Here is a 13,070-nt window from a genome sequence, read left to right as displayed (position 1 = left end):
TTGTGCAGCATAAGTCCTAACTCGCTTTAGGTTCCGAGGTTGTTGTGTGGTACGACGTAAACCCTCCTTTCTCTGTGGGCTATTTGCATAATCGGGTATTATGCAAATGTAAGTCCTAAATAATAAAATTGGCAGGATTAAACATTCAAATAACATATTTTCTAAAAATGCAGCCACACAGTAGGATAGTTTGGGAAGTCACTGAGGGTTCTCCTTAGGATCTGTGACATCCCCTACCTTTTCTTTCCTTTGGACCCCTGAAAATAAGTGTTCCACATTGAGCCACTCCCACTTGTTTTTCCACATCCTACCTTGAAAACATGAACCTTGAATTCTGGAAGACTAGAACCATTGATCATTATCGAGAGTTTTCTCAAGTGACTCCCGTCATTTGGGATGTAATTAACTATAGGGGCTTGCCTCTATAGGGAACTTAGAACCCAGGTAAAATAAACCCTATTTAATCTTTGTATTAGATAGGGGAACTTGTCGGTCATATATAAAAGGTTCGCAGACTAAACGGATGTCACAAATCTCGTAGTTTGCAGGATTGGGTCTATCGCCGAGGTCTACACTTATCTTTCGGGAGAGTGTAGTATTCGCGGTATCAGACACGATTATGCAAACTATTTGACGAATGAGATCCAATTGGTCTCATTTTTCAAAAAATTAAAACATACTACTTTTAAAACTCAAAAAATGTATATCTTTTATACTTAAATTAAATTTCAAAAATTATTTTCATATTTTCATATTTTCAAAATCTAAACTAATCAATCAAAGAAAAAGTTGACCGACAGTCTCGTGCGATTGAGCCGAAGGAGTCATGCAAGCTTATCATGTGTGATAGAAGAACCTTTGAGCGCATTGGGAGAAGATTTGCATGTGCAACCTGTGTGCTTGGGAAGAAGGGAGATTCTTGTCTTTAATTTGTTCATTTGAAGGAACCAACAAGCTAAAACCTATAGAGGGGGAAGACAAGCTCGTTGTCGAAGCCGAAGGCATTGAAGCGGGGGAAGAAGAAGGGTGTGACTGCGTGGGTTAATGAAGTAATTGAATGTAAGGTTTAATAATATTAATTTATGAATTTAGTATATTATTAATTATTAATTTGAGGGTGATTAAATAGGAGATTATATAAGTATTTTTGTTTCGAGAAAACGGTGGCAGAAGTAAAGGAAGGTTAGAGTTTGATTTATTTAAGTTTTGTTTGTTTATTAAATCTATGAACTAATGTGACATATAATGAATTCAAAGAAATCAATAATAAAAATAGTAAATTGTTACATAATATAAATGTATGTATATTTGTATAAATCTTAAAGCCTAATTGAAAAGATATAAATTACATAAAATATTAGAATGTTTAATTAGGAGGACCAACTTTTTATTGGCAATATTTTATGAAGTTAAATTATTTGAAAGAACAATTAAATTTATATTATGAAATGAAGATAACAAGTGGCATAAAAAATGAAATAAGTATCATTATTTATACATCAATGGTAAAATAAATGCAAATTGGGTGCTTGGGTTAATCAAGTAATTAAATGTAAGGGTTCTAATAATATTAATTTATGAATTTAGTATATTATTAATTGTTAATTATTAATAGTATGGTAATTAAATCAGCATTTAAACTATAGAAGTATTTTTGTTTCGAGAAAATTGTGGTGGTAGTAAATAAATGTTAGAGTTTGATTTGTTTAAGTTTTATTTGTTTATTAATCTATGGACTACTGTGATATAATGAATTCAAAGAAATCAATAGTAAAAATAATTAATTGTTACATAATATAAATGTATGTATATTTGTGTAAATCTTAAAGCCTAATTGAAATATATAATTTACATAAAGTATTAGAATGTTAAATTAGGAGGAACAACTTTTTATTGGCAGTATTTTATTAAGGTTAAATTATTTGAAAGAGTAATTAAATTTATATTATGAAATGAAGATAACAAGTAGCATAGAAAAATAAAATAATTATTAATATATGATACATAAGTGGTAAAATAAATGTAAATTTTCTTATAATAATAAGATTAACACCTAAAAAATTAATAATATTTCTTTATGCATTTAACTTTAGGTTTTCATTAGAGATAAGTGAAGAAAACGCTTAACAAGAGAATCATCAGTGATTGATGTGAAAACTCATCTTAAAGTATAATATCATTTTTGCATCTCTTCCAAACTAGTGATATGAGTTGTTAATTATGCTTGCTTAATGCAACTTATTTCTCTATTCTTAAATTTTATCAGTCATTTCGATATGAATGTTTATAATCTCTTATTTTGAAATTTTTATGCATTATAGTATCAAATATTACCTATTGAGTGATATGAAATTTTGAATAATATAACCGCATAGATTGATTATATGTGTATGCTTGACTATGATAGAGTTATCTTTTTATGGTACTGGCGGGAGAATACTGAGTTATCCGTGAACGTAAAATGAAAAGGCTATTGATATTAAAATACTTTAATTAGTACAACTTTTAGACGGTGTTCCTGTGATGATTGTACATATATAAATGATATATATATGTTATTGATATTGCAAAACATCTCAATTATTATGAAAGATCGCAAGTGATCATATTCATAACCTAGCAAATGTTTTATTATTTGACTTATTAAGGGCTTAAATGACATGCATATTGTTTTTGCTTTTATTGTGCTATTGTAATCGAGTATGAGTATTCACTGGTTAGAGTTAGCTCATCATATTTTTTAACTAACATTTCAGGTTTAATTAAGTGATTTAAAATATGAGCAATAGAAGAGGAAATATTTATAAAAACGTGAACAATCAGTAATGAAGTAAATTTAATTGTACTGCTTTAATGTACTTTCTTTAGTGCCTCTTTCATTAATTAAATTTTAGTTATAGAAAATGATTATAGAGAATTTTAATTCTCATTGTTTGGCTGTTTGTGCCCACCTTGATCAATTCTAAGTCCTGGGCCAGGTCATGAAAATTTTTTGGTATGCCTCCAAATTTTTAACATTTGAATATTTATGGATAATTACAAGTTATTGCATGCTATGTATTAGTTGTAATAATGATTTTCTGAGAATTGGATGAATTAGATCTTGAACCTCTATTAGTGTGTGATATGATTATTTAAAGTTGCAAAAAAGTTCTGTATTTGTGTTTAATATATAATGTTAAATGTGTAATAGGTTCGAGATGTACGGATTTTTGGTATGTGCACTTAATTTTCATATTTATTGTGTGTGGAAAACATTTTTTTTTCTTAAATATGTTCAGGCTGTTGCTAGCCAAATGGAGATTGCTGTGAGAAACTCCCATACGGGCATTCATATCTATAAAATTTTAGGCACCCTTCCAATACTTCAAACTATTGACAATAAATATTCTATTAGGTTACTAAAACACAAATATTGATGCAACACAATTAATTTGCATTTTTTTGATGACTAAAAACTTGAAAATCCTGCAGCTCTGCACATCTTGAAAAAAAATTGGTTTATGCAAATGACATTTCTGTTACTTTTTATGAATATTAAGTTGAATCATTAATGCCACTCCACCGATACTCAATAATATTTGGATGAATGTCCGCATTTCTATTTGACAAGTTACCTTTGAGATCCTCAGTCATGGGCCAAAATTACTTGTTTACAATGGCTCATGTGGTTGATAATGAAGCAGTAGCCAAATTGGAGGAAAGGCATCAAATGTATTTTTGTACCAAGAGGTTGAAACTAGAAGAGAATGAGAGCAAGGGAGTCCTTGACATCAATTGGTAGCTTATTTTATGTTGTTAAGCGATACACATTGAACACTAGATTAAATATCATAGTTCTTTAGGAGACTAACCGATCTTACTTGGCTCTAAATGACGTTAGGATTAGATATGCACCTTTTCTTTGGTTACCTAGACCCTTGCAAGTTTTATCATTCTCCTTTTAAATCTCTTAAGGATATATATTTTCTATGGCCTCTAATCATGGTTAGGAAGAGGAGAAGCACTCCTTTTAAGAATTTAGATTCCGTAATTACTATAAAAAGGTAAATAATGTTGTTTGGTAGATTATAATCACTTGGGTGAAAAATAGGTTGATCTTTAAAAAATCAGATTTCCTTTCTAGAAGATGAAGATCGACTTTTATTAATACCGTTCTCTCTTCTTCTTTCCTGTAGCTTTTATATATGTTTTATGTTCTATAATTATTGATTAAGATGATTTAAAATATCTGAAGGTCTTTTCTTTGGAAAGGGGAATCAGAGGGTTGCGGGCTTACTATGATCATTGGACGAAATGTAATCTTCCCATGTATTAGAATGGACTATGCTTGAATAATCTCAGGCATTATAACCTGGGAAATGGATCTTGCTTTCCTTTATTAGTAACAGTGTTTCACTATTCAAATTCTTGCCGCCTTTGTAAATTCTTTTTATAGATTTATAGTTGTCAATGCTAAGAATACGTTTGCAGTAAATGTTAACTTTATGGCCATAAAACCATTACATATGTTATGCATATGATAATGCAAGTTTCCTAGCTTAAATACATGTGGCAGTTCAAGTAGATCTATAGATTTTCTATGGTGATAATAATTTTAATTTGAAATAGATGTTGTTATCAGGTCATTTATAAAAGTTTCTATATTCAAATTTCATTTTGAGTATTAGATCTCAGTTAGAAACTCGCTCTAATATGAAATATAGTAGTCCAGTATCCCAAACACATATCAATCACTTTGGTTTGACTATCTATTCGAGGACAATACATAAAGAAAAACTATAATTTGTAACCATGCTATTCCAAATATTTCTCCAAAAGCTAATAAACCTAACACCTCAGATGCATAAAATAATCCATAGATAATTTTGGACTTTTTCCTCCTCATTAAGGGCTTTGCAACATGTCATTTGTCCATTATCTTGTTGCATGCAGTAAAAAGTGGCACCTTAGTTATTAAAGTCTCCAAGTAACGTTAGAAGGCTTGATCCATTCAGCATTTGTAATATGTCCATTTTTGTGTTGTAACAGAACTTGGCACACATAAAAAGCATGAAATATATATTTTTAAAATTTTTCATTGACAAGTTTAATCAATAGGGCAAGATTTTTTAAAAAAAAATCCTTTTTTTAATTTTTTTCAAAAAATGCCACACTGGATAACATTTTTTTAAGAGATCTTTTTTATTATTTTTAAAAAACATTTCATGTTGTTAATTCTTATTGTTCTAGTTGTATAATTTTTTTTTTTAGTTTTCAGTGTAAATATTTTCTTATCATACAATTCTATCGCTATTTGGTATCAGGTATGGAGGCACAATTACAAAACAAATTAGAAGATTGGGTGCATCCTGTGATTGGTCACGGGAACATTTCACCCTTGATGAACAACTAAGTCGTAAGACATTCCGCTATTTGTTACTTAACTGTGCAACTAATGTCATTGTATTTTGTCACCAACACTACTTTCTTGCATGTGATCGACTAAGTCTGTGTTCATTTACTTTAATTGAGTATTTAAACAATTTTTACATCGTAGAACTTTTTTAACTTTGCCCTCATATGTGGATGGTCGAGTCCGTTAAAGTTGAGCTTGTGGTTATGCTTTACAATCGTGATACAGAGTTCTTGCAATTTGAAAATGAAATTTTTGTATAAAAAACGTTGATGACGGTGAAAGTTGAGCTTGTGGTTATGCTTTACAATCGTGATACAGAGTTCTTGCAATTTGAAAATGAAATTTTTGTATAAAAAACGTTGATGACGGTGTGTAAATGGAAGTCTTAACTTATATGAGATTCCATGATGAGCATTTGATTCTAATTTCATGATAATAGTAATATATTATATTATATTGAGAGTATTAGTTTCAATTTATTTTTTGATTGCGTTCATTTTAAACTTGTAACATTGATATTTGTCATGGGAATTGAGTATTGTTGACTCTGATTATTTAAATGAGGACGATCTAAGTTAAAATGTGGCACTTACGAAAACCGCCCTATAGATAGAACAGCTTAGATTGATAATATCAAGGCAACATGAGTTTTGAATTTGAAAGGAGGGTTTGCTAATTCTCAAAAGGGTTGCTTGTCTGTTCAAAAAGGAGTTGTATTTTTCTGTGGGATGGAGAAATTTGAGTTTGTCTAATTTTTAGTTTGTGCAATATTTTCTATCTTTAAATTCAAGAATTTAGCACATTTGCTTTAATCGCACATAAAATTACTTAGTTGATTTGATGCGTTGTCCATGTTTGTCTTTTTTTTTTTCTTTTTTCTTTTTTTTGAAAATTCTCTCTTCTCTCTCTTCCTTTATTGGGGAACAATGAATCACTCTAATTTATTTGAAAAGATTCTCATTTATGTGAACACACGATTTGAGATGTGTTAAGGACTAATATTATAATGATTCACGTGAAGTCATTGTCATTAAAGCGCTCGTGACTTTGTATTTTTAGTTAATTTTTGGTCGTGTTCTGTTCGCTTACATGTGTTCGCTTATGGTTTCAATTGTGATAATCGCAAGCTGAAATCTAGTATTTTCCAAGGGACATGATTTATTTGCCTTGTGTTTAGTATTTTACTCAATTGTGCCACATAACGAATTGTTTTTCCATATGTAAATATGAAACCACATTCCTTTTCACTTAAAAGTTCATTGCATTGTCTCTTTATGTAAGTTTAAGTTTTGATTTTATGTTCTTGTTCAATTATGATTCTATTTGATTCTTTTAACAAAACTAGTATGTAATTTTGAGTATTCATATAATATCTTTTTATGATTTTATTTTATTTTTCATTTTAGTTGTGCTATTGGGTACAAAAATTTCTGTAAGTCTTTTATATTTCAAGTCTTGCTACCATAAATTTTAGAAGCCTTCTGACATCTCCCACACACGAGACGTTTATAGGGAGTAAATGTATTGTTGTTATTAGGACACCACGGTCGAGTATTCTACCCCACTATGTAAGAATGATGCGCATGTCTCTTTATATTTGAGCAAAATTTTTGCAAATAGGATTTCCTCATTGCGTCCAAAAAGAAAAATACGGGCATTTTATTTTAGTACCCGAGATTGTCATCTCATGTTGAATCAATAAAGAATGTGCTTTCTTCTACCATGCCAAGAAAAGTTATATATGGGTTTTCACATGTTTGAGAAAATTTACAAACAATATATAAATAACGTGGATGATGTTCATGAACATTTCGGCTAGTGGCTTGCTTTGCATTATACATTGTACGAGGTTTGTCAACGACATACTTGTCGAGCAAGGCAATAAAATTGCAAGATCATAATACACACACCCCCTTTTCTTCTTTTATGTTTTTTTGTCCTTTTTTCTGTCTTTTTTATACACTTTCACTTTTTTTTGTTCTCTCAATTTAGAGAGAAAAAAAAGAAGAAAAAAAAGGGAGAGGGAGAGAGGGAGAGAGGGAGAGAGGGAACACAAGAAGAGGGAGTGAGCGCGTTAGAGTGGTAGAAAGTGCAAGAATTATGTAGATAGTGAGATTTGAGAGAGGAAATGGTAAGAGATAGTTAGAGAGGGTCGCGGTACTATGGCTGCTACAGTGCCGCGGATGCGGCACTGTTGCTGCTACAGTATCGCGGGCCAGTCCTTCTCTCCCCCTCTCCTTTCCTATTCCATTACCTTTTCTATTTCTATCCAATTTCAATTCCTTCCTATTCTATTGTTTGCCTTTTCTATTCCCTTTTCTTTTTTTTTTATTTCTTTCCAATTTCAATTTCTCCCTATTCATTGCTTATTTTTTCTACCACCTTCCACTTCATCCCAATTTCAAATTCTTTTCCTATTTCTTTGTTCTAGGATCCTTTATATTTTGTTTTGTTCTCCTTGGGTGGGGAGGATTTTTGATGATTGTTTATTTCAGTTGCTGCCTTTGAGGCATTCTTCCCCTCCGGGAGCTGTACCTGACGACGAGAATGTGCTCCGTCTATATGTCATTCGAGGTGGTGACCGTCTTCAACGGTCCGGGAGGTGCTAGCTGTAGCTAAATCCTGGCTTCTTTGTTGTTGTCTCGGCCTCCAGCCCCCTTCCAGTAGCCGCAAGCCATGTTCCGGCCACCCCACAGGCCTCCAAGCCCATCCTGACTGGCAATCAGACTTCCGACCACCTCTCTACAGTCGTACATGCCCCTTCCGACCCTCTTTCTGCTGCTGGCTCCCCTTCCTAATGGTTTGGGCTTCCTCCGGTATCAGGAAGAGGAGGGGTGGGGGGCGGTGTTTGGTAGTAGGATTTTAGTATATTTATACTTAAATTCCGCTTAATAAGAAATTATATCTGAGTATATTTATACTTAAATTCCGCTTTAAATTCGATTAGGAGAGTAGATGCTTTAAATTCGACTTGTGTTAAGAAAGGCAGAGGTAGACCTAGGAAGACTTGGGCTTATTGTATTAAAAATGATCTTAATTTACTAGAACTAAATGAAAATATGACACTAAATAGGACGCAATGGAGAAAAAGGATTCATGTAGCCGACCCCACGTAGTGGGATTAAGGCTTTGTTGTTGTTGTTGTTGTTGTATACTTAAATTCCGCTTAATAAGAAATTATATCTCTAAATCCACAAAATCTTGATTCCAATTTCTTTTCCTTTTACCATTAATCCCTACCTTAATAAATTTGGGCATTTTATGGATTTAACTTGGATTTTGGAGTCTCTTGAATTCTTCTCTTCACATTACTAGCCACATCATTTCCTTCCCCAAGGAGCTCTCACACGTCTCCCTCTTTCACATGTTGCTCGATCCATCGTTGCTTTCTCTCAATGGGCTGTTTTTTGGATTTGCATGTTCCTTCTTTTTGAGCTCTTATTGTGACTTTGCATATGCCTTCTTTGCCAAGCCTTCTACAAACAAGCTCTCTTTGTGGCTTTTTTTGTCACACATTGTTGATCCTATTGATGCCTTCTCTGATGAGCTCCAATCATCTTTTTTGTTGATAAAAGGTTGAGGAACTTTGGGTAGGGGCAAAGAGGGAAGGAGATGAGGGGCAAGCTGGGAGCTTCATTTGGTGAGCGTTGGAATGAGATTAATGAAGAGGTTTGCGAGTGAGTGCGATGAATTAGAAGAGAGTTTTGCAATCGAAGAAAAATTGAGAGAATAGGTGAAATGAGGAAGTTGTGTGCTGGTATGGATGATGTGAGCGAGTTATTTCTCTAGGAGACATGGGATGTATTTTTCCTTTTTTAAGTAACATTTCATTTACTTTTTTGATAAACCTAGATTAATTTCTAATTGTCATGCTGGCCTTTGTAAGATAAGAGTTATGCTATGCTATGTTGGGACTAGTGCTATCAAGTTATGTACTTCGCTTGCATGCTTACAATAGCCTCTATTTTTTGTTTTTTACGTAGGAATTTTACATTATTTATAATTTTATAGTTCTTCATTTCTAATATTGTTTTGTGAATTTGAAATTGATTCAGGTGCTGTAATTGAGGCATTTGTCAGACTACATGAAAAGGGACTGATATATCAAGGTAATATCGGCAAAACCACATAATTTTTGCGAACTTTATTACATGACGGTTCAATTTCTTAGAAGTGTTTTGAGATTGCTAATCCTATTAGCATATGCTTGGATTACATTTTATTTCAGTGTAAATTTTGTCGAAAAATCATGACATGAATCTTTTTGATCATTGTGTAATTGCTAGGGCGTCCCATGGAAGTAACGCGATATATGAACTAAATACAATGAAAATTATGCAAGTCTGCTACACCAGCGCCTGAGTGTAGTGTCAAATAAGAAAGGGTTCCCTCATTACAGACGGATGCGCGTAAAGATATTAGTCCATGAAACTAATATTATGATAGGATCTTGGACTATAAGTACTCTCACAGGTAAATAAATGAAATTAGTTGATATTATGATTCATTGAAAGATAAATATCTTATGTATTCAAGAAATTAAATTGGTTGGAGAAAAGACTAAGAGTGGTTGGAATTAAATTGGTTGGAGAAAAGACTAAGAGAATTAATAACCTAGGTTTAAACTTTGGTATTCACGTAAGAGACACTAGAAATGGTGGTGTAATTATAGATAAGAGTTTCAAAAGATAATGTTGTAAAAATTAATAGAATTAGAGATAAAATTATAGCTCTTAAGATCATTGTTGATACTAACATTGTTAATACTAAGATTTTTTATATTATAAGGCCTTATGCTCCTTAAGTAAGTTTAGATATAGGTTTTAAAGATAAATTTCAGAACGACATAGAAGAATTAATACAAATGTTACCCATTGAAAAAAGTATTTTTATTCGAGGAGATTTAAATGGACATGTCGTTAGAGTGGTAGAAGATTTTAGAAATATTAATGGTGTCAACGGTTTTGGAGTGATTAATGTAGAAGGTAGAGCCATATTAGATTTTGCTTTAACTTATGACTTTGTTATTGCTAATACTTTATTCAAGAAAAGAGATGAACATATTATTACTTATAAGAAAGGATCTAATAAAACACAAATTAATTATTTTCTTACAAATTAATTATTTTCTTATATTATTTTCTTATAAGAAGAGATCATCGAGAATGTAAAGATTGTAAGCTTGTTTAAAGTGAGGATTTAAGCACTCAACATTGATTATTAGTCAATAGATTTTAAGATGCAGAGTTGAAAAGTAAATAATACCAGGAATCATTCTTGTTGAGTTAGTTGGGCCACCTAAAAGACGCAGATAAAATTATTTTTATGACTAAACTTAAAGATTTCAAGATTTGGTATGTTCATGAAGAAACAAATTCTTTGTGTGATAAAATTATAAATACTATTAAATAAGTGACAAAAGATGTAATTAGTGAATGAAAAGACAGTTTTTATAAATAAAAATAGTTGGTGGTGGAATAATAATGTGCAAAAAAAGATAAAATATGAGAAGTTATGTTATAAAAATGAGAAGTTATGTTATAAAAATGTTATGTTATAAAAATTGCAGTTGAGGATATCAGTTTGAGGAAGGAGATGTTGCAGCCTGTGCACCGGTCTCCAAGTGGGAGAATTGTTAGAAATGGTGGAGCCCGGTCCACTATGCTTGGGCGGTTACTTTGCTTTGGAGAGTCACGCCTCTTCACAAATAATCACTCCCTTCTTTCTCTTTTGTGAAGTGAAGCATCTCTTTGCTCCCTCCTGTTCGTGATAAAAGCTTCGGATGACTCTCCTTGGGTTTAGTATTACGCTTGGTGTTTTTTCTTCGGGTTTTCTTGGGATAGAGGAAGAGTTATTCGGGCTTCCACGGGGCGGTAGAAGAGAAGTGCAAGGAGGAGCAGTTCCTTGCGGTAGAAGGAAGAAGGAAGAAGGAAGAAGAAGATTGTTCTCCCTAGGTTTCTTTGTTCTCCCTAAGATTGTTCTCCCTAGGTTTCTTTTTGATGACTAGTGACAGAATAGAAATTGAGTTTATTTCTCTTGTAAGTTTGTCTTCTTCGGTGTATCTCGGTGTAGAGAGAGAAGAACAGAGAGAGAAGAAGAGAGAGAGCAACAAAGAGTGAGAGATTCCTCTTGTAAGTCGAGGTGATCAACTGGTATAAATTCCTCAAGTAGTAAAATCCTCTGCAACTCTATGGACTTAAGCAATTTGCCGAACCACGTAAATCTGTGTGTTCCGCTGTGTTGTTCTTTTATGATGTGATTTTTCTCGTTCTATTTTTCACTACGTCGATTATTCTCTTGTTTGATTTATATATATACCACATCAATTGGTGTATTTTAGATCACGCAAAAACAACAACTGGGCCCGGTCGTGACATTTTAGGGCATTGTACTTTTGTATTGGTGATCTTGTAGCATGGATAAATAAAAAATATTGCCATGGCAATTAGTGTAGAAGTTGAAATCAGATCCTTGACTAGTAGGATTAGTAAATTAATTTTATTTAGGCTCCATTTGAAGTATTTTTCAAATAACTATCAAGACTTTTATTATACTATATTGCGACAATAAGATTCCTATCAACATATTGCACACTCCTGTCCATCATGTTCAAATTAGACATGTGGAGGTAGATCAATACTTTTATTAAAATAAATTCATAAGGGAGCTTTTTTTTATACCTTCCTCTAATCAAACTACTGACCCGATTTGTTAAGATCCTATTGAAAAAATGATTGATTAGCTTCGTTTGTATGAGTATACTTATTAGCTTGAGGGCGAGTCTTGAATGCTAACATTATTATGTAATTGGGAAATAATTAATGGGATTTATGTTCTACCATATGTTTTCTCTAGGTAAAAGTTCGGTCCGTAAATGACAAATATGGGCTTGCGGTTTTGTACTTTATCCAGAATTCCTGCTCGCTTGATCATAAAATAAGAGTCTTGATTGTTCTTTGAAATCAGATCCTTGGCTAGAGGATTAGTAAATTAATCTGACTTGGGCTATACTTAAAAAGAATTTTCCAAATAACAATCAAGACTCTTAGGATACTATATTACGACAATAAGGTTCATATCAATATAATGCACACTCCTGTCCATAGTGTTCATATTAGACATGTGGATATAGATCAATTCTTTAATAAAATAAATTCAAATGGAACTTTTTTTATATACCTTCCTCTAATCAAACTGTTGATATTCTTACCAGAGTTGTTAAGATCCTATTGAAAAATTGCATAAGCTTCGTTTGTATGAGTTTACAGATTAGCTTGAGGGTGAATCTTGAATGCTAACACTATTATGTAATTGAGAAATGATTAATGGGGTTTTTCTACTACCATACGCTTTCTCTAGTTACAATTTTATTATGTGAATGACAAAGTTGGGCTTGAGGCTTTGTACTTCTAGCTAGAATTCCTGCTTGCTCGATCATTGGTAAATCTGTTCTGGTCGGCAAAAATCCATTTTCTTGCACTAAATGGAAGACCATTAAGATGGGGTTTATTTGTGGTTGTTCCCTAGGAATTCTACCCATTATGTTTAGCAGTTTTTTAGATGAAAACTTGCTGTGATATTCAGATTATTTTTCGTGCTTGATTTTTTAAATCTGTTCTGATTGGCAAAAGTTCAAATATTTCGTTATTTTTTTCTTTTGATGCCATGATGT

The 13,070-nt window shown here is 32.3% G+C and overlaps 1 protein-coding gene across 3 annotated transcripts in view; it reads left to right on the top strand.

Annotated features, from left to right (window-relative positions):
* LOC110024091 (valine--tRNA ligase, chloroplastic/mitochondrial 2) overlaps window positions 1–13,070 on the top strand; it is a 123,166-nt gene that overhangs the window by 33,287 nt on the left and 76,809 nt on the right. For 2 of the 3 annotated variants that reach the window (XM_020723832.1, XM_020723835.1), the window contains 2 exons: window positions 5,307–5,398; window positions 9,454–9,507. In XM_020723832.1, the coding sequence (XP_020579491.1) occupies window positions 5,307–5,398; window positions 9,454–9,507 (146 nt within the window). The remainder of the gene's footprint in view (window positions 1–5,306; window positions 5,399–9,453; window positions 9,508–13,070) is intronic. The other variant, XM_020723833.1, reaches the window with a different exon arrangement.

The sequence above is a fragment of the Phalaenopsis equestris genome, unplaced genomic scaffold (genome assembly GCF_001263595.1).
Source record: "Phalaenopsis equestris unplaced genomic scaffold, ASM126359v1 Scaffold000245, whole genome shotgun sequence".
Lineage (NCBI taxonomy): Eukaryota > Viridiplantae > Streptophyta > Magnoliopsida > Asparagales > Orchidaceae > Phalaenopsis > Phalaenopsis equestris.
Note: the sequence above shows the minus strand (reverse complement) of the source record. Positions and strands in the feature narration are given on the sequence as shown.